The following is a 21,692-nucleotide window of genomic DNA, read 5'->3' as shown; positions in this document are numbered from 1 at the left end:
GAGGGGCCATGCAGGTACCCATAGCAGTGCCGCTGATCTGAAGGTATACATTGTCCCCAAATGTAAAATAGTTATGGGTAAGGACAAAGTCAAAGTTCAGCCACCAGGTTAGCCGTGACATTATCGGGGATAGTGTTCTTGACGGCTTGTAGTCCATCTTTGTGTGGAACGTTGGTGTAGAGGGCTTCTACATCCATAGTGGCCAGGATGGTGTTATCAGAAAGATCACCGATGGATTGTAGTTTCCTCAGGAAGTCAGTGGTGCCTCGAAGGTAGCTGGGAGTGCTGGTAGCATAGGGCCTGAGGAGGGAGTCTACATAGCCAGACAATCCTGCTGTCAGGGTGCCTGAGATGATGGAGCACCCAGGATTTCCAGGTTTATGGATCTCAGGTAGTAGATAGAATATCCCAGGTTGGGGTTCCAGGGGTGTGTCTGTGTAGATTTGATCTTGTGCTTTTTCAGGGAGTTTCTTGAGCAAATGCTGTAGTTTCTTTTGGTAACTCTCAGTGGGATCAGAGGGTAATGGCTTGTAGAAAGTGGTGTTGGAGAGCTGCCGAGCAGCCTCTTGTTCATATTCTGACCTATTCATGATGACAACAGCACCTCCTTTGTCAGCCTTTTTGATTATGATGTCAGAGTTGTTTCTGAGGCTGTGGATGGCATTGTGTTCCGCACGGCTGAGGTTGTGGGGCAAGTGATGCTGCTTTTCCACAATTTTAGCCCATGCACATCAGCGGAAGCACTCTATGCTGTTTTGACCTTTAAGAGGAGTCCACCTAGAATCCCTCTTTTTGTAGTGTTGGTAAGGAGGTCTCTGTGGATTAGTATGTTGTTCAGAGGTATGTTGGAAATATTCCTTGAGTCTGAGACGTCGAAAATAGGATTCTAGGTCACCACAGAACTGTATCATGTTTGTGGGGGTGGAGGGGCAGAAGATAGGGCAGCTGCTTCTGCTGCACTGAGAGTATTGTTAACCTATCCAACTATATTGCTGGGTGGGTTGAGGGAATCATTGTTGTGACCTACTACAGGACAGGCCTAACAAAGAAAATAACAGAACGCCACTAGCCGTCACCTTCAGCCCCCAACTAAAACCCCTCCAACGCATTATTAAGGATCTACAACCTATCCTGAAGGATGATCCAACACTCTCACAAATCTGGGGAGACAGGCCTTTCCTTGCCTACAGACAGCCCCTCAACCTGAAGCAAATACTCACCAGCAACCACATACCACACAACAGAACCACTAACCCAGGAACCTATCCTTGCAACAAAGCCCGTTGCCAACTGTGCCCACATATCTATTCAGGGGACACCATCAAAGGGCCTAATAACATCAGCCACACTATCAGAGGCTCGTTCACCTGCACATCCACCAATGTGATATATGCCATCATGTGCCAGCAATGCCCCTCTGCCATGTACATTGGTCAGACTGGACAGTCTACATAAAAGAATAAATGGACACAAATCAGATGTCAAGAATTATAACATTCATAAACCAGTCAGAGAAGACTTCAATCTTTCTGGTCACGTGATTACAGACATGAAAGTTGCTATATTACAACAAAAAAAACTTCAAATCCAGACTCCAGCGAGAAACTGTTGAATTGGAATTCATTTGCAAAATGATACAATTAACTTAGGCTTGAATAGAGACTGGGAGTGGCTAAGTCATTATGCAAGGTAACCTATTTCCCCTTGTTTTTTCCTACCCCCCCAGATGTTCTTGTTAAACCCTGGATTTGTGCTGGAAATGGCCCAACTTGATCATCATACACATTGTAAGGAGAGTGATCACTTTAGATAAGCTATTACCAGCAGGAGAGTGGGGAGGGGGGGAAATATTTTTTCATGCTTTGTGTGTATATAAAAAGATCTTCTACACTTTCCACAGTATACATCCGATGAAGTAAGCTGTAGCTCACGAAAGCTTATGCTCAGATAAATTGGTTAGTCTCTAAGGTGCCACAAGTACTCCTTTTCTTTTTGCGAATACAGACTAACACGGCTGTTACACTGTTTAAATCAGAGTCTAAGCCAGTTAACAATCACTCAGTTTTATTCACATGTACAAGTTGACATAGTGTTAAATACAAATACAGAAGCTCTAAAAACAAAATACTGTTTAAAAACATTCTAAAAAAAGTCACATATTGCTTCAAGCTTAGATGGTATTTTCCCTATAGTTCTTAAAGTGAATTCAGTGCTCACAAAAGCTAACAAAACAGCATGAGGCAGCTTTCCCTCCTTCTACCCCTATTTTTAGAGGAGCTAACTGTAGAGTTGAGGGTCAGGCTCCATTTATGGCTTTGCTGCTGAGTGATCTAGGAATGGACTGAAACCAACAATTCATTGCACGTAGATCCTCAGATTAACAACTTGTGGTCACTATAACCATTTGTCCAACTCAGAGAGACTTTCAATGCTGGTGCATTACATTATAAAATTTATATATTTAAAGACAGATGTACTTTTGCCAGGATGAAAAATTGGATGGTGTACAGCTGCTGCCTCAATTAAAGTGGATCAAAACAAGTTACTAGGAATACAAGACTGTTCATTATAAGTCAAATTTGGCTCTACAGCTAGACAATGTACCTTTCAGCATCTTACACTGAAATTTAGATAATTACAGGATGCAAGGAAGATGTGACAGCATGATTCAACACAAGCATGCTACTCTATTGTATAAAGCCATTCTTTTACAGTTTTCATTGCAACACTGTACACAAAGTACACCAAACTAGTCTTCATAGAACTTGTGAAGTTGACAAACTGCAGCATTGTATTAGTGAAATCTATTGAGTGTCACATAATGCTGTTAAGTATCTGGTGAATGAAGGGACACCCTTCAGAGTTTTAGTGAAGACTTAGCAAAAATACTATGAAATATTTACCACAAAGTATAATAAACACAAGTCTTGTCTTCAAAACGAGGGTTCATTAAGCTGGTAGATTTACTTTTTCTTTAAAATCAACTCAGTGCAAGACAAGCTTCTGTCTCCTCTAAACAGAGGGTTGGGACATTTAGTCTAGCTAGATGTTTTTAAGTTTCTCATCTAAGAGAGAGTGCTTCAGCGAATCCATCTCTAATGCAGGCCGCAAGTGTTGTGACTGATGTGTTTATTTTCAAAAGGTTATCTTGAAGAGTCAGAGAAGGATCAGCAGCTTTCCCAATTAAAAAAAAAAGTCTTCAGGAAAAACCTGCCTCTCAACTCAGGCTTTACCTGAGTTACCAAAATGTCAGTCAATGCACATAATTCAGTGCCGTTTTTAGCCACAGCCTTGTACTGCAGAACCATCCAACTGACAGGCATACGACCTGATTTTGTGACACTACTGCCTTTTAGCAAGTTAGCCAACAGCTGTTCCTGTCAAAACGAACTTGGCCAGAGGGTGAAAACAGAACAACCCCTTTAAAAAAAAAAGTCAACGAAGAGAAACTGATGCTGTAGCTTAGGTAGGGCATAAACCTTATATAGGATATTTAAACAAATCTACTGAATCTTTAAATACTAGAAGACCAAGGCAGTAGTTTGGCTGATTTGATATCTGCACTGAAAGTATGGAACAAAAAGACTGAACATTAGGTACTTCAGAATATTCCAGCAAAGCCAGAGATGCACCCAATGTTCTGAGTAAAAGCAGTTTTTAGAGAAGGCAGTGGAGAAACGGGCACCACCACTTTTGTTTATCCAATGCAGTTGTTAGTATAGGGCTATTGGAGCTTCTGTGCTGCTGTCTGCGGGGAGATAAATTAACCCCGAGAACAGAAGAGGGCATTTGGAACTAGACCATGTTTTCAGCAGCTGTATCTTGAGGGAAAGTAAACTAGGCCCCAGATAGTGGAAAGATGTCAAGTTAAGTTAAAAATTTGACATGCAGTGGACTAGGATGGCCTCAATACTGTGCACTGATCTGGAGGAAGGGAGATCTACTAAGCAGCTCAATTTTAGTCAATGTTACTGGCCACAAATAAAGTTACAGAATATTTTCAATTGTAAGCAAATGGTGCGTCTATTAAAAAACCCTTTAGTGACTAGTTTTAGAAGGCTAGGCTTTTAGAAAGTTGTATAAAATCTATTAGGTGTTTTGATTCCTTTTTGTAATTCTATTGTAAGTGAAAAGTTTTTAAAGCCAGAAAATGAGGCCATGTCTTAGTGTTATTAAAATACAGGAGGATTTAATAAGTTAGTTTTAATTATCTCTGGCCTCAGTGACATACAACTTTCAAAATATTATTTAGCCTAATAGTAACCATTTAAACTTAAATATTACTGAGCAAGCATGGCTTTCAATTTGGCTAGTTTCAGCCAGCCTTCATTGAGGAAAGCCTGACTATTCTAGACTGAGTCACACCAACTCCTATATTACTACTAACCTTAGATTTTTGGATTCCAGTTTACTTATTGCCATTTGTTTACTTTACTTTCTGCATTTCACTACAGTGAAGTTAAGCAGACTGCTCAAATGCATTAAGCACACAGTTACAACACTTCCAATAATAGGGGCATAACATTTCTCATAACAGATTTTAAAAGTTTTGTTTAAAACAATCTGAAATGTTAAGTGTAATCAAGCTATGTCAAAAGCGGTCAGTGATTCCAAAGCAACCTGTAAAAGAATGAACCTCAGAACTATTACATTACCACCACCGCACTTCAAAGAGATCTCAAAAAGCGTGCAACTATTGCAAGGATCTGTTTAAGCTCACATTTACTACAAAACTAAAAATTCCATTTAGAACTACTGAGTAAAGAAACAAATTGAGGAGCCAACCTCAATTACTGGCAGTCCTACATTGTACAAAAAACAGATCCACCAAGTAAAAATAGTCAAGAGATTTCATTAGTCTCCAGTTACTAAGGAGTTTGTTTTCCTTTCCCCTTGGTAGGGAGTTACGAATGCGCCTCCAGGACAGATATGACCCCATGAAAACTTCATTTGCAAATGTTTATCAAAATTGTTCTGCAAATCTAAAACCTCAAAGTATTATTAACCATACTAAACCAAATGGAATGCATACCAGTGAAATACTCTCTCCACTCTCCAGATACAAACGTTAAAAATAAACAAGACTAATGAATTGGCTGGTGTCTGGTCAATGAAGTGTATTTTGAAATATATACAGTCTTCATTGAGAGGCTGGTATTGAAATAATTAAGCACAAAATGGGTGTTTTTACTAACTCAGTATGATGGTATCAGGTCAAGACTGGTACAGCAAGCAACTGTCTATTGACCAACAGCCATCAGATAATGATTGTCAACATCCATCATTTGGTGTAATAGTCACAGTAATCGCAAATTAATCCTGTGACTTCTCACTTGGAAAATAAGTCACCACAATAACTAGATCATATTAATCTATTCCACTGACATTTTAAAAAACAGCAATGAAACTCAATTGAAGAATATCTGCATGATTCACTAATTACTGAAAGTTTAGACAAATATCAAGTATTTAAAAAAGTCTCCACTATATAATAGACAATCCCTAACAGCTGTTTTCATGAGCCCAGTATTCATTGGGTCTCAGATTATTGTGTACCAGAGCCACTAGCTTCCAGGTTAGATATTGGAGTCTACATGGTATTTTGGACATGTTGAATCAAGTATTTTAAATAATGCAATGCAACATACATCACACCCTACGAAAGGTTTCCAACACATCACTATGATCACATGATTTGGGAGTCAAAAAAGGGGGGGGTCTTTTTATAGGGGCAGTTGAAAGTTTGTGAAATGAACCAATTCTATAAAAGATTTTGTAAAAATTCACTTAGACTTTCAGTATTTTGAAATTGTCTCAAAAGGTTCATTGAAATGCCTCTTAAAAAGACTTCAGAAAAGGAGAAATATTTAAAAATTTAAGGAACTATATTTAAAAACATCTTCAAATGTTATGGCTCCAGCTCTACGCTCTACTGATGAGGTAGGTAGCCAAAATACAAACAAACATTGTAACAGACTGCTGGAAACCCCCTATAAAAACCTTGCATAAGTAGTTTGCACCAATGTCCTGATTTAATATAAATATTTGAGAGATGTCCAAGCAAGGTTTGATTCACCGAGCTCTTGCCGAGTAGCATCTCATGTACTCTGTCATCCAGGGATTATCTGGCGGGGAAGGCTTTACTCTCCAGGTTCGATCCACATCTGTAGAGTGCACTCGCCTTTGAGACAATTTCCTTTTCTCCACTTGCCTTCTGTTCTTTGCTCGTAGTGCAGACTCATGAATCTATCAAGAATTTAGAATTACAGTCAATTTTGTGGAAAAAGTAAGAAGTCTAATTTTTATTCAAGAAAACAAAGTTGTTTAAAAATTTATCCTCAACCTTCACTCCCCAAGCCAACAAGGGAACAATTTGATTCCCCATTACTACAGGATTCCAAAGAGATTATAGAACAGCCTAGGGTAAATATGTTGCTGCCACTAATCACAAAAGGGAGGTATTTTAGTGTTTGTGGTCTCAGATTAGATTAAACTGAACTTTACAAAACAATTGGGATTTCCACCCTCACTCTTTTTCCTCCCTTCATGATTTCACTCCAAGGTAGAGTTGAGGTTGCTTGGTAGCTTTGAGTTTGCATTTCCATACCTTAACATGTTTGAATCTGTGACGCGTAATCCTAACTGAATTTCCTGCATTTGCAGTGCTTTTTTTAAGAATTACAACACCCCTGTAATTTTATCTTACCCTTAAAATACAGTTACAGTCGAGTATATCTTTAACTTAATTTTCCCCTTCCTTTTGGAAATTTTCGTTTTTAAAAATTCATACGTAAATACCAAAACCCAAAAGAATGCAATCATAAGATATTTCTATTGATCTGAAGATGAATTAACAAGCTTATTTTTATTTTAACTTAAGGGCAGCTTCACCAGTACACCACAGCAGTCCTTAACGTTCAAAGCATACTGTACTTACAAAATTGATCCTTAGTTTGCAACTGACATATTGGTTTAAAGGGCAGTGTTTGGGAGACCAAAAGTATCTAAGTGAGAGAAATGGGAGCGAGCCCCCAAGTCCCAACATCTGGGCCTGCACTCCTTCCTCAGTTATCCCAACAGTGCTCCTTCTGTGCATAGCAGAGCCCTAGGGAACCTTTCAAACACTGACGCCCAAGTTAGTAGGCTGTTGGAGAACCTTGAAGGAGGAGGTGTCAAGTCTCCCTCATACTAATGAGTCAATACAATCAATAGAATGATCGCATGCAAGTAAACTGTAGAGTAAGGCTGACGGTTGGCTTGAGTTGCAGCCAGTGTGAACGGCCCCACTTCAGAGTCACTTGAGCTGTTGAACTGACCCTGTAGAATCATAACAGTTAGATACGGTAATTAAATGTAGCTTAATTACAGCTTAATTTCTTCAAATATAATTATGCACAAGATTTCCATGAGCTTTAACTATATGGAAAATTAAGAGTGTTATTCTATTCCTAACATCATTCAGGAAAAAAGAAAGACTAACAGTGGGTCCTAAGAAATTTTTGCTGTAGTTAATTTTAAAACTCAAACTAACTGATTTACTTGTACATTTTAAAAGAATGTCATGGTATACTTGAGTGCTATAGGCTCAGAGCATTTTTCACAAATCAAAGATAATCTCAGTATAAGAGCAAGACAGAACTCAACCTTAACTATGGACTCACAACCAGCATCTCCATAATTTGGCCAGCATCCATGAGTACCCCAAGATTAGCCTAATAAGGTTCTACATTCTACAGGATAGACTAAGGAACATGCTGTAGAAGAGAAAAAACAAGCAAGCCTTTTTTATATTAAGAATGATTAATATGTGGACTTCCAAAAAGTTGATTTGGGGGATCATGCAGGCTGCTATGCAATAAAATACACATTTGCACCTATTTTCAGTGGCATTGGTCATAGTCAGCCTCCTCCCCATCCCAAAAACCTGTGGAACTATGGTTCTGGAACACATGTATTCAAGAACAAAGTGATACCATATCCCAGCAGATCTAAGTGGCAATAGTTACACCTAATTAAAAGGCAACATGACTGTACATAAAGGCCTTGTATGTAGAGAGATTATGCAGCTGCACAAACCACTACCCACTTGCAGCTGTTTGATCATAAGCCTTCAGAAACATCTGCTTTTTCATGAAGAGTTCTGGAAGAAAAGCTAGTCATCCCAGGTCTGCATGATGTGATCCCACCAATCCGTGCTTGTAGTCCTGCTCCAGAAGGATCAGCCTACATATGGGTAATCTGCGACTATGACAATAGGCATGAGCAGCTTCAGTCAGGTTGCAGCTGCCATATCTGTGACCCTCTGCCAAGAGATGCCATCAGTAGGACAATTACCGCTGCCAAAACATCCATCAGTGTATCTCAGATACTCTGCCCAATTCCCAAAATAGGAGAGAGTGTGAGCTGGAGAAGGTCTTCCTCCAGTGCTGGATCCAAGTTGCAGACCCAAATGGCTTGCCTGAATGCATTGGTAGGCTCCAGTCAAGTTCCACAGGATGGGCAGAGACGTTCTCCTGCAATACATAATGACCCAAGCCCTAGAGTGTCTGTAGCTACCTAGGGTGCTGAGAAACCTGGGATATGCCCCAGAAACCTCAATGTCTGACTCTGGTCTAACTCTGGTCTCTGTATGCAGTGTGGATGCATCAGCATGCCTGAGAGACTCGCATAGCAATGCAATGTGGACATTTGCGTGAGAGCTTGGAAAGAATGGGTCCCAAAGACCCAGGTGTGCTATGCAGCATAGCCATACCCTTGGTCCACTGTCATGGGACATCAGGACTTGACATACTACGATGATGTAAAGCCTAGTCTTTGTGCACCAAAAAACACCCGTTGACTTGAGCAGGAGTTTTGGGTGAACAAGGAATAAAGGGCTCAGGCCCAAACAAGGTCAAGGTCAGCCATTCTGTAAGATAGTGTGTTACAACAGTCAGAAGTGTCACCATTTTGGAATAATGAGTTGTTCTTCAGACATAATAATATTTTACTATCCAGCAATACTATCAGGTTCAACATTTACAACTTCATAACGTTACTCAGCTTCCAAGGGACTGACGCAGAGGGATTCACTCATCAATAGCTGAGCCACTTATTTCTAGGCTTGAGCTTGTCTACCTGTCTGTTTGCTTTGGGACACTTGCTGCTAACTGCCCACTTCTGATCGACTTTCAGTTATGGAGTTCAGACCGTGGGGGTACATTTATTTCATCCACTTTGTCTTATTTCAGCGCTACTGGAAAAAAAAAAAAAAAGAACTATGCATTAATCAGAGGCTGCACCAAGGGGTCATTTAGTCTGGAACCTTTCAAAGTGATTGGCAGTTTAGAAATTAGGGGACATTTAAAGCTTCTATCTGCACATCTATGTCAGTCAGGGGGTGTGAAAAAACCACACCCCTGATTGACCAGATATGCAGACAAAAGCCCCGGTATAGACACAGCTGTACTGACAGAAGCGTGTTTCTGTTGGCATAGCTATTATCATTTGGGTGGGGGTGTTCCCATACCAGCATAAAAACTTGTCAGCACAGGCTGTGTCTACACTCGGGTAGGCTGCAGCAGTATTCTTAGATCCAACCAAAACCAGCTACAGATTTATTCACTAGTTTTCTTACAGTAGAAGTAATCTGTTTGCTTGAAACATTAGTGATGGGACCAAAGTATTGGTCCAAGTTCATTTGGATTCTTCAGACAGGAGACTTTGATTCTTCATAAGCAGTTGCTCTCCCCACCCAAGTTCTATAATGAGACATTACCATGTCCAATGACAGTTAGATAATTGACATCTACATAGATAACAGGACCCCATCTTCAGCATCTCACAGGAGCAGGCCCTTAATGAAGAGGGGAAGGGAGGGGAGGGTTGGGATGGGATGTGCGTTCACTATATTATTTGTCTAGGAAGGAGTTTATAAATTATGTACTGTATGACAGAGTGGCACAACCACTACAGTTAAGACCAAAGCATTTTAGTTCTTGTGGTCATCACTGAAATAAAGCCTTGATTGTGAATTTGATTTTCTTCAGGGTAGAATTAAGGTAGGTTGTGTTCCTTGTTTGAAGAGTGCAACCTTAACTGAATTTCCTGGAGTTTTTTAAATTCTAACATTCTTTAAACGTACCGTGCACCCAAACCATTGGTATGACTCCAACCTTAGAGTTTGAATTGAAATGTATATAAAGAATGTATGCATTTACACACTGGGGCAAAAGGTGAAAGCCAATGAAAGGAAAGGCATCTATTAGAAGAGCCATTCTGATGTCCTTAGGACAAGATTTTCCTAAAGCAATCAGTGATTTTGGGTGCCTATGTTTTTAGATGCCCAGTTTGTCACCTCAACAACCTGAGTTTCAGAGGGTGGGTACTTAACACTACCTGACAGTCAGGCCTGCAGGATGTGCAAGTGGGCACCCAAATATTTTTAGGAAGTGACTGATTTTTTGCTTCTTAAGCCTTAACGTTGCATTCATAGGGCAGGGGACACCTACTGTTTAACTGAAAGAACACGTTACACAGAACTCAATTTTCCTAAACTTGGAAAAGATAAGTCCAAGTGAGTCCTGTAGGATTCAAGCCTGGAGCTCTAGAGAATTTAGGTATTTCAAATCTAGTGTCTCCCAGTCCACCATTCCCAAAGTGTCATTCCTTCTGACTAATACAGAGTGACAAAATAGCATAGCACAACTAAGCGAGGAAAACTTTTCAAGACATTAATGCCCCAAAGAAGTCCTGGATGCAGGTTAAAGAAGATTATAACATTGGTAACTAGTAACAATAAGAGGATAGTGAATTTTATTTATGGATAATCAGTATTATTCCTCTTTCCCTATAGACGTGGGGGGAAACTAAACTGTAAAAAAATATTTGAATGTTTTGCTTACTTCATGTGCTGAAGCAGAAGCACAGACGTTGTGAGTTTTCTGGCTCCCTGTATCTGTACGTTTTTCTCCCCAGCCATATAAAGCAAATGGATGTTTATGCTCCTTTGCTGCATCTGTCCTTTGAGGACTTTTAGCTGATCTTCGATCTTTCTGACTGGACAAGGCACTTCGACTTGGATGTTGTCCTGTACGGCTGGTTGATTTGTCAGTTTCTTTTACCAAAGTCTGTTCTGCATCTTTTTCTTGGTTGTCTCCCTCTGTTTCTTTCTCTAAGGAGAAAATAAGAAAGCAGTTTGACTTTAAAACATTTAGTGACAAAGACTGCATACATATACGTGCCTGAACAACAGTTAAAAAAAAAACCATCTCTTCTTGAAGTTGTATTGAAAGATAAAAAGGAACAGTCCGCAGTTGCATGACTGCAGATACACCCCCATTAAGTCTCATTTATACAAAACATCTTCCCCTCATTAGTGTCAGACTGGCATAAGGAGCATGCTAGTCATTTTGTAGTTTTGGACATCAAGTATCAAATACTTAAAACAAGTGCATGCAATATAAGCGCGTGACCAAAGCCACCTAGCAGCACTTGACGGCTGTCACGGTACTCAGTCTATCAGCAGCATTTCCACCGACTCCCTAGCCTACCTATTCCATCTTCTTGCAACTTTTTTCAAGTAGTTAACAAATATGTGGACATATGGCATTTAAACTCTACCAGGCACACTGAAGATAGCGACAGATTTGATCAGAGTATGTGAAACAGGACCTCACGCTTAATTTGGGCTTCCTCATGTGAAAGCTTTCGTGTTTCCTGATTACACACTTTTGCCAACTGTATCCTGCTGATATTTCCATGGGAAAAAACGCTTCCCAAAATAGCTTTCTGTAAGTGTCCCACTTAACACACTGTGCCATGCTTGACGCAGAGCCTATAATACTGCTTTCTGCAGATTCCTTTCAAAACATCAAAAGTCAACAGGGTTATATTTTTCCCCAGGTATTTGAGGGTTTGTTCTCTTTTTGCTGATGACGTTTTAAGTAAATTATTTTACACAAGTGTACTTAATATGGAATCAAAAGAATGGCCAGCAAATTCAACTGTCCAGCACTGCAGGACTTCAGTGTTAGAGAAGCCATCTTGCTCCTGAAAATCAAGTTTTATTTCGTTTCACAACCTGCCTTTGCAAGAAAAGTTAGACTATCCCTTGCCTTCAGATTACCTGAGCTTAGTTAGAAAGCCTATGCTCATTCTCCCCTACCTCCATCGGATCACGAACATTCAAACTGAGCCCCAGCCTCCAGCATGCCCAACTGTGTGCACTGCTCCATCATACTCCACTCTAACTGGCAGCTCTGCTCTAGTGTTCACCTCATTCTTCCACCTCCACAGCTGTTTATTGTGCTCCACTTCCTCTCAGACATCCCCCACTCAGACTGCCAACTCATTGCTGTTGTCCCTGATGTTACCCATCCGTTGACCATGCACAGTGGGAAGGAAAAGTGACACTTTAGAAAAGCAGTTCGATACTCGTCCTGAGTGGACACTAGGATTTCTCCCCAGCCTGGTCAGCACAGTTCCAAAGAGCGTTCTACGTGCGTTCAAGAAGGGCCTTTCAAGGTTCTATCTGTGACACAGACCCCTGGTTCACAGTACACAGATGAATTAACTGTTAGAAAGTTTGCTCAAATGCCAGAAGGCTTCCCTCTTTCTTGTAAGAAAACAAAACCATTTCCATCTCAGAAAATGAACCCTCCCCCCCAAAAAAATCCTTGTGTAGTTCTCCCTGCCTTGAGTTGTTATATTTTGCCCAGACCAGTAACAAATATGTATAATGAAAATTTCTTTGAAATTTACAGTAAAAGCCAAACGGTTTTAAAAGTTAATGACAAAAATATTAGGGCACAAGAGGAGATTATGAAAGGACCTTAGAACAGACTATTCTGCGAGTTCTACTTTAAATAAAAGTCATTTTTCTGTTATGAAGACACAGTGATCACAATGTAAATCAAAGTACTGCTATCATGCTGGTGGTCTCTATGCCCAAATGCAAGCTAACCCCCTACCCCCAAGCATCCAGTTTTAAACTCCACAATGGCACCTGGTGGGTAGTGGCACATACATCCCTCACCCCAAGACTCATGAACTTATGCCAGGTTTGCGCTGTAGAGCAGACTGGGAGCTTGCCTTCCATTCCCGTTCTCCAGATGCCAACACTATGCACAGAGATCTACCCTCAAATCAGGAGGTGCGAGCAAGCCAATAAAAAAAATTCATCGAGATCAGAAAATTTAATGGAGTATTTTGGCTTTAAAATGTGTATGGGTATCTCTTTACCTTCAACCATAGTTTAGGCAGAGCTCCTATTGGACCCAACTTTCAAAAGCAAGCTTATGATTTCACTGAGCATGTAAACTCTAGTACAGTTTGGGTACTTAGCTAGCGCAGGAAAAGGCAGTCACGTAAGAGGAAATAGTCAACGTTATTTTTAGGCTTGGTGGTTTTGGCCATAGGTTGTCACCACAGCTTGCCAGCTTTTTCAAAGACACCATCTGCCCACTATGAAAATTAAGAACACAAATTCTGTAGCCAATAGAGATGAATTGTCTGGGAAGTGGGATAGCATATGCAAACATATGGTGTCCGATTATTACTATTTCTTAGCACTTTTAAACACCATGTGAAATGGGAAAATTCATCTAGCTTGAGGTTGGAGTAGCTAGTGGACTGGGGAAGTCAACGGGGGTTGGGGGGTGCGGAGGGGGAATTTAAGAAAGTTACCAAAAGAAGAAACAGATTCAGTAATATACTTGCCTGCAAAGCTTCACAAACAAAAGGGCAGCATGGAAGACTACAAGAAGGTAGGGGTGAGAGAAAGAATATCCTCCATACACATGGAGTACAGGATGCAGAGTCTGTAGAGTGCAATTCCCACAGTCAACAGCAGTCATTCTTCCCTGCCTCTTCTCCAGCACAGTGCTATCATCAGGTCAACACCTCTTTAAGCCACTTGACTGTGAATTGGGTCACACTACAGCTACACAGCATTTGAATAATTCTCCAGCACAGGCCTTGTCTGCACAAGAACCTGCACCAGTAAAAGTTACACTTAATAAAACCGAGTCCTCATGTTAACACATCCATATGTTGTAGGAGGCAACAGGGGATTCTTTAAGGAGGATGAAAAGTGAGCCATCAATCTGTATCCATCAGTGCCATCAACACCTCCACACCAGAACCTTGTTTATGACCTGTATCTAATGAGTCAGTGTGGTGCAGTTGCTAAAGTGGTTTATATTCTGGGATGTACTAACAGGTGTGTGTGTGTGTAAGTAAGACATGGGAGGTAGCTGCCTGCTTAGCACTGGAGTACTGTATCCAATTCTGGGGGCCACACTAAGATAGATATGGAAAAATTGGAGAGAGTCCAGAGGTGATTAGCAAAAAAGTGATAAAGGCTTTAGAAAACCTGACCTATGAGGAAATGTTTAAAACCTGGGCACGTTTAATCTGGAGAGAAGACAACTGAGTGAGGACCTGATAAGTCTTCAAATACGCTAACAGCTGTTGATCAATTGATCTCCATGTCCATTGAAGATAGAATCATAGAATATCAGGGTTGGAAGGGACCTCAGGAAATCTAGTCCAACCTCCTGCTCAAAGCAGGACCAATCCCCAACTTTTGCCCCAGATCCCTAAATGGCCCCCTCAAGGATTGAACTCACAACCCTGGGTTTAAGCAAGCCAATGCTCAAACCACTGAGCTATCCCTCCCCCCTTGGGACAAGAAGTAATGGGCTTAATCTGCAGCAAGGGATATTTAGGTTAGCTATTAGGAAAATCTTTATAACTAGAAGGGAAGTTAAACATTGGAATAGTCTTCTAAAGGAGGTTGTGGAATTCCAGTCATTGGCGTTTTTAATGAACAGGTTAGACAAACATCTGTCAGAAATAGTCTAGGTATACTTGATCCTGCCTCAGCACAAGGGGCTGAACTAAATGACAGATCCCTTCCAGCCCCACATTTCTATGATTCTATAGAACGTGTAATGTGGATGCAGACCATGTTAAGGAAAGAAAGAGTTTTCAAGTTAGTTGACAAAGGCCATGCAGAAGGAATCTTTATTTGGCACTCCAACTCTTGTGTTAAGTGGCTCCCTTCCAAATGAACATAAGCCTGTGTGACAACTTTCTATGCGATAAGTTGTAAGACGTGCACTAACCAGCACTGAAATCTAAATAGGACTTATTTCTTCAGGAAAGACTGCTACACAAAAGGACCAAGGAAGAAGCAGTAGTCCCCATAAGTGTCGCTGCAACAGTGAAATATTCCTAAATTAGAACAAGAAGTGCTAACCACAAGCAATGCACAAATCTCACAATAGCCATACAAAAAAAGGCACAAGATTTTTAGTACAAAATTAAACTAATGAATAAAGTTGCAGTCTTAGCTCTTAAACAAAAATTAAAAAAAAAAAGAGAAATGCATAGTACATGATAAACAAGCACATCTTCTTGTAAGACCCTATCATATAACTGCAGTGTGTGGGTGGATGTCAGTCACAAAGCTTGGAAGAGCTAAGTAAAGAAAATGCTGATATTTAGCTACCCACACAGCACTTCTAATTAAATTGTTCAAGAGAAGTGACTGGAAAGTGTAGATACTACCTCTTCATAAATTTTCCTCTCCTTGTGCTTTGAAAATACCCAGCATAACAGTTCACAGTATGACCAGAGAAGAGGGACTTTTCCTTAAACAAAAAAAAACACACGCACAAACAACTTATTCTGCCTTTATCGAGATGCTAAAAATCTCATTTGAAAAATTATGTTTCAGATTCTCTTGCTAAGGCTCATGAGTGCATGAACAGTTGCCACAAAAGGATGTCATGTAGTCAGTCATGGCAAGTTAGCAGGAACCATAGGGGTGTGTTTTTCTGGAAACCAGCACATCTTGTGAGAAGTGCGTGTTGCTTATTTGCATCATGTCAGCCTCGTGTGACAGGTTGTTTTCATCACTCAAAAGCCCTCCAAGCAGTTTTAAGGTGATGGCATCTCAAAGTGTTGGTTCATATAGTTCCCCAAAACATAAATTAGATGTTAATGTAGGGCTGCGTGCACCTCTAAATTAACAAGATGTGTATACCAACTTCTGCACTACATTGCAGCAAAGTATTCCATTGGAACAAATATCAGCGCTAAGACTGATGTTTGTAGAATATTTGCCTCTGCTCCCCAGGACGTTCCTGCTAGCTTCTGGATCAAGGCAGTGCAGGAGGAGATCTTTTCTTTAAGTGTTCTAGATGGGAACGATATGTTAGACTATGGTGCAATTTGACTCCTAAATGGGTGTCAACTGGCTGGAAAGGGAATGAACAATCCTCAACACAGATTGTAAGGGGCTGATTGGTCTGATGATGGAAAGTTGTGGCCACTATTTTAGATTCACTTAGTGTAAGTAGCCAAAGCATTCATGTCCTGGCTAAGCAACCCTTGGATATCGTGTAGATCAGAGGTGGGAAAACTACGGCCCGCGGGCCACATCCAGCCCATGGGACCGTCCTACCTGGCATTTGAGCTCCCAGCCGGGGAGGCCAGCCCTGGCCCCTCCCCGGCTGTTCCTTCTCCCCCACAGCCATGCCGCTGTGTGGACAGCGCTCTGGCCCACCGTGCCTGTAGTGCTGCTTGTGCCCGCCCACGTCCCAGGCTTTCCAATAAGCCCGTCCTGCCGCTCTGAGCAGCATGGTTAGGGGGTGGGAAGCAGAGGGAGGCAGGGTTGGATAAGGGGCAGGAGGCCCTGGGGGGCAGTCGGCATTTCTGCAGGGGGGGAAGTGGCACACGTGTGGTCAGAAGACAGGGAGCAGGGGGAGTTGGATAGAGGGTGGGATCGGGGGGTGGTCAGGGGACAAGGAGCAGGGTTGGATGGGTCAGAGGTTCTGAGGGCAGCAGTCAGGGGACGGGAAGTGGGAGGGAGCGGGGCCAGGCTGTTTGGGAAGGCACAGCCTTCCCTATTGGGCCCTCCATACCGTTTCAGAATCCTGATGTGGCCCTCGGGCCAAAAAGTGTAGACAGTTACCCACATCAGCGAGGGAGATCTACATATATGTACTTATTCTGTCACTCCCCTGCTGTGGGGAAAAACTCTAGCAGCTCCCTGCCACAGGGAAAGGCTCCAGCCACGGGGTAAGGCTCTGGCAGCTCCCCTCTACCAGAGTTTTTCCTCACTGCCTCCCCATACCAGAGCCTTTTACTGTCATGCGTAGGTACACACGGTAGTGTCAACACAGCCTGATTTCACAACAGCACATAGCTACACACACCATTGATGGTGGTATGTGGCATAGAGATACTCTAAAGATACAATGTTCTCAGAACTCCAGTAACTAGCATGTAGCTTTCCTTGCTGCTGCTTTTTGCCACAGAACCTGCTTATGTAATTTTAAAGATACACGGATACCATAGCAACAATTTACATAAGTAGCTGTGAATCAGGAGAAGAGTTTGTTTCTTTAAAGATACTCCACAAATGCTGCAGTTACAGTTTCCCACTAGCCAGGGTCATCACAACACGTGATTTACAGTCATCAATGTACCTGGTACTTCAATACCATATTCACTTTACAAAAAATGCTGCAAGAATAGTGGTGTTAAAAGGAATACGTGGAACTTCTGTGGTTAAAGCGTTTCACCTCACAAAGCACTTAATAGTATAGATGCCCTAATACATCCATATACATAGTATGACTGCTTATCACATCTTCTATTTTGAGTTTCATATTTTTACTTAATTTACATGTTATTATATTGTAGATCTGTCAGAGTCCGACTTTGAGGCACAGTAACTCCTCGCTTAACGTTGTAGTCATGTTTCTGAAAAATGTGACTTTAAGCAAAATGATGTTAAACGAATCCAATTTCCCCATAAGAATTCATGTAAATAGGGGGAGTTAGGTTCCAGGGAAAAAATTTTCACCAGACAAAAGACACATACATACACACAATTTTTAAGCAATTTAATACTGTACACAGCGACGATGATTGTGAAGCTTGGTTGAGGAGGTGAAGTCAGAGGGTGGGATATTTCCCAGGAGGTGCCTTAGTGCTAAATTATGAACTAGCAATCAGCTGAGCCCTCAAGAGTTAACCCATTGTTGTTAATGTAGCCTCACAAGCTACAAGGCAGCAGAATGAAGGGAGGGGAGACAGCATGGCAGACAGAGAGAGACACACACCATGTGAAAGAGATGCGCATTGCCCCTTTAACTACGCTGGCTCCACTCTGAGTACACTGCCTTTTTAAGTAGATCAGCAAGTTGAGACAGAAGCTGCTATCAGGAAGCTCTCTCTGTCCTGAGCCCGGTCCCTGTCCTGTCCCCACCCCTGCTCTATGGAAATGGGATAAGCTGGGTGCAGGAGCAGGGAGGAGGGGGACACCCTGACATTAGTACCACCCCCCGCCCACACACACACACCCCAAGCAGGAGGCTCCAGGGAGCAGCTCCAAGGCAGAGGGCAAGAGCAGCACATGGCAGTGGAGGGAGGGACAGCTAAACTGCTGGCAACTGATAGCCTGCTGAGCAGCTGCTGCACAGGGAACTTAGGGGAACAGGGAGCTGATAGGGGGGCTGCTAGTCCACCCTGGTTCCAATCCCCCACCAGCTATTGCAAGGGGCTGCTCTTCCTGCAAGCAGTGGACAAAGCAGACAGCTGCCAAACGACATAAGGGAGCATTGCACAACTTTAAACAAGCATGTTCCCTAATTGATCAGCAACAAAACAACGTTAACCAGGACGACTTTAAGTGAAGAGTTACTGTATTGTAGGTGCCAGGTACCCATTCACTGCAATGGGAGATTCTAGTGCTCAGGAACTCCCAAGGATTAGGCCCTATGGTGTCTGCACGAATCACACTTGCACTTGTGTGACTGGCTAGAATACAATACAGTTCAGGAATAACTGAAAGTAGTTACTACACAATGCTGGGTGACAAGAATTGGTAGTGGACAAGGGTCCACACAGCCGGTTATCACAACTAGCACCTGTGTTGGCAGTCTTGACAGAACATAAGCAATGAATGAGCATGAGAATCAGCTGCACTTGCCCTAGAAATAGCCTCTCTGGGGTACGCAAGGCACATCAACAGGGCAGAGCAGGAAGATGTGCACAGATGCTGCCCATATGATGCACAGAGCGCTTCAATTTCCAAGATTATTGTGTTTATGAAACATACCAGACATTCGCTTAATCTGGAATTATATAATTCCCTGAGCTACAAACATACAATACAATGCAATTTAACATCCCATGCTGTTGTTTTTCGTAGTCTTTTTATTGCAAGGATAAACTAGAGGATTGTCTATACTTCATTATAGATAGGACTCAAAAGAAAAAGACAGGATTTTTTAAAGAATTATTTACAGTGCCACACCACCAAGATTCATTGTTTTCACAAACCAAAATATTCTCAATATTAAATAAAATCTCTCCACATTTCTAATTTTGGAGTTTTCTAAATATATCACAGTAGCATGTGGACACTGAAAATAAGGTAAAACGAAAAATAAAAGACTCAAGCAGACCAGAGCCTAGGGTACAGTCACTTATACTTGCACTTCCCCATTCCATCCCAAATCACCACCTCTGTTATCAGGAATAAACTTCAACACTGCTCCTGCACCAGGCTCTGAAGGTGGGAAGATTAGAATACAATCTGATCTTTGGCAAACTGTTCTACAGTAATGGACTAGCACCTAAAATACTTTGTCTCCAGCTACCAGTGGCTTCATTCTGGGTTCTTCCAGATCATTAACACAGGGGTCTTGGAGGAGAGTTGGGAACCAAGTGGCAGGCACAGAGGTAGCTTGGTCCAAGCTCTTTAAGAATTATAATTTAATTGAACTCAGAAGCAAGGGGAAAAGCCAGCAAGAAGGTGTGGAAAATTGGTACAGTGTGTTCTTTGGTTAGCCAGGTAAAGGGTATTGAAACCTTATGAAAGGGTATTGAATTATGAAAGTAGGAGTCAACTGCTAGACCAATTAGCTTCCAAGCCAACAATAAGTTACGAGGCTGCAAGTAACTAGAAATCGCTTGAGCCAGGGAGCTTAAAAAAAACACCTATTTGTGCATCACCCTTGGCAAGCAGGAAAGTTATGTCAAGTGGGGAGACCTACACAGGCAGTTCTTGTAGAATTTAAGCCTTACAAGGAAAAACGTGGGTCATAAAAAAGCCTTCCAAATGGGAACGTAGCATAACCAAAGCAGCATTATCTGTCTGAGCCTACAGGCAGTCCTCCCAACAGGCCCCAGCCAGGAACAGCTTTAAGAATAGTGAAATTAACAAAACCTTCACAGGGCAGCTGCTCTGGGCACCAAATCACCACATTCATGGGCACCAATTCACAGGAGGGTTGGGGTTGTTTGGTTTTTGTTTGCTTGCTCCTGCACCTTTTGCGTGGGGCACTGAAAGCGCTTGCTGCTTTGGGTGACAAGGGACCCGGATCCTCATCAGTTTCAGCGATGCCTTGCGGGCATCAGCCAAGCTGTCAAGAATCACATGATTCTCCTGCTGCGGAAAGCGGTGAGCGACAGCGGAGACCACCATGGCTGGAAGCCCCACCACAAGAGAGACGCAGAGGGGACAGTAACAGATTCTCCGCTCCCCCACCCACGGGCGAGCAGAAAGGCCCGTGTCTTACATCAGCCAGGCCAGGAGCAAGGGAAGGCAGGAAGCGCCTTCCCCTTGCACCACCCAGAGCAGGGATAGCGATGGGGGATTTTAATCAGAAACCCGCTAGTGGAGGCTGCTATGGCCGACGGAGCTGCAGAGTCTGGCAGCTTCCCAGGGGCCGCCCGACGCGCCCAGGAGCAGCCCGAGAGGGGGAGCCGGGCGGTTTGACACCTGCCTCCCACCCTGGCTCTCCCGGCCCGATACCACGGGCGGGGAGCACCTGCCCACGGGCAGTCAGGGCGCGGCCCCTCCAGAGCCGGGCTCCCGCCGCCCCCGGCCCCGCCTGCTACCTACCCGCCGCGCTCAGGGGCTCCGCCAGGCTCGCCTTCCCCGCTACTCCCGGCTCCCCAACGCGGCTGCGGCCGCCGGGACCGGACGCGATTGGCTCTGCCGCCTCCTGCTGCTGCTGCGCGGCCGGGGGGCTGGTGCTGGGGGGCGAGGGGGAGCCGGCGCTGCTGCCGCTGCTGCCCGGCTCCCAGCCGTCCCAGAGCCAGGGCCGGTGCGCCTGCTCCAGCAAGCGGCGGCTGAGGCGGTAGCGCAGCAGCTCCCAGTAGCAGGGGCCGCACGACTCCCACTTGGGCTCCTTGAAGCGCTTCATGTACTCGCTCTTCACGCGGGGCCGCGCGGGCACCATGCCGGGGCCGCTCCCAGGAGCCCGCTCGAGAGACCCCGCTCGGCTTCGCCGCCCCCCACCTCCCGCCGCAAACAGCGCCTAGGCCCGCCCCTCCCGCTGGAACGTTTAAACCCAAACAGCGACGTTCTGTGCCCGCCCCTGCCCTGCTCTGGCCAATCACCGCGGAGGCAGAGCGTCACACTCTCTCTCTCTCTCTCTTCCCCCCCCCATCCACGTCACAAAGGGGCCCCGTGGAACAGGGCGGAGGGAGAACGCTACAACCTGCCTCTGGCCCCGCACGTTCTCCGTGCCGGGGCTTCCCTCCCACTAGGGCTGTGATGGGGGCTGCAGACACTGTTGTCCCGGCGGGCGTCGGGGCGACTGGGCCCCGTACGGGCTGGAGCAGCGCATCCCCCCATTCCTCCCCCCGTCACAGGCGGGACTGTCCTTGGACGACGGTCACGGGCA

At 43.5% G+C, this 21,692-nt stretch overlaps 1 protein-coding gene across 1 annotated transcript; it reads right to left on the bottom strand.

The window, feature by feature from the left end:
• Positions 1-2,039: 2,039 nt before the first annotated feature.
• CCSAP (centriole, cilia and spindle associated protein) lies at positions 2,040-21,306 on the bottom strand. Its single transcript, XM_084624411.1, has 3 exons — positions 20,906-21,306; positions 10,884-11,152; positions 2,040-6,246 (listed from the first exon to the last, which is right to left on the bottom strand). The coding sequence occupies exons 1-3, from the start codon at positions 21,243-21,245 to the stop codon at positions 6,073-6,075; spliced, it is 783 nt and encodes a 260-aa protein (XP_084480537.1). The 5' UTR covers positions 21,246-21,306; the 3' UTR covers positions 2,040-6,072.
• Between the last annotated feature and the right edge of the window lie 386 nt (positions 21,307-21,692).

This window comes from Lepidochelys olivacea (genome assembly GCF_965140295.1).
Source record: "Lepidochelys olivacea isolate rLepOli2 genome assembly, chromosome: 3".
NCBI classification, from domain to species: Eukaryota; Metazoa; Chordata; order Testudines; family Cheloniidae; genus Lepidochelys; species Lepidochelys olivacea.
The sequence above is the reverse complement of the archived record's forward strand: the minus strand, read 5'-3'. Positions and strand labels throughout refer to the sequence as shown.

Coding starts and splice junctions, on each gene's coding strand:
- CCSAP (XM_084624411.1), bottom strand. CDS start 21,245: ATGGTGCCCGCGCGGCCCCGCGTGAAGAGCGAGTACATGAAGCGCTTC. Junction 11,153..20,905: donor GGAGCCCCTGAGCGCGGCGG/GTAGGTAGCAGG, acceptor TTTTCTCCTTAG/AGAAAGAAACAGAGGGAGAC. Junction 6,247..10,883: donor CTTCTGCTTCAGCACATGAA/GTAAGCAAAACA, acceptor AATTCTTGATAG/ATTCATGAGTCTGCACTACG.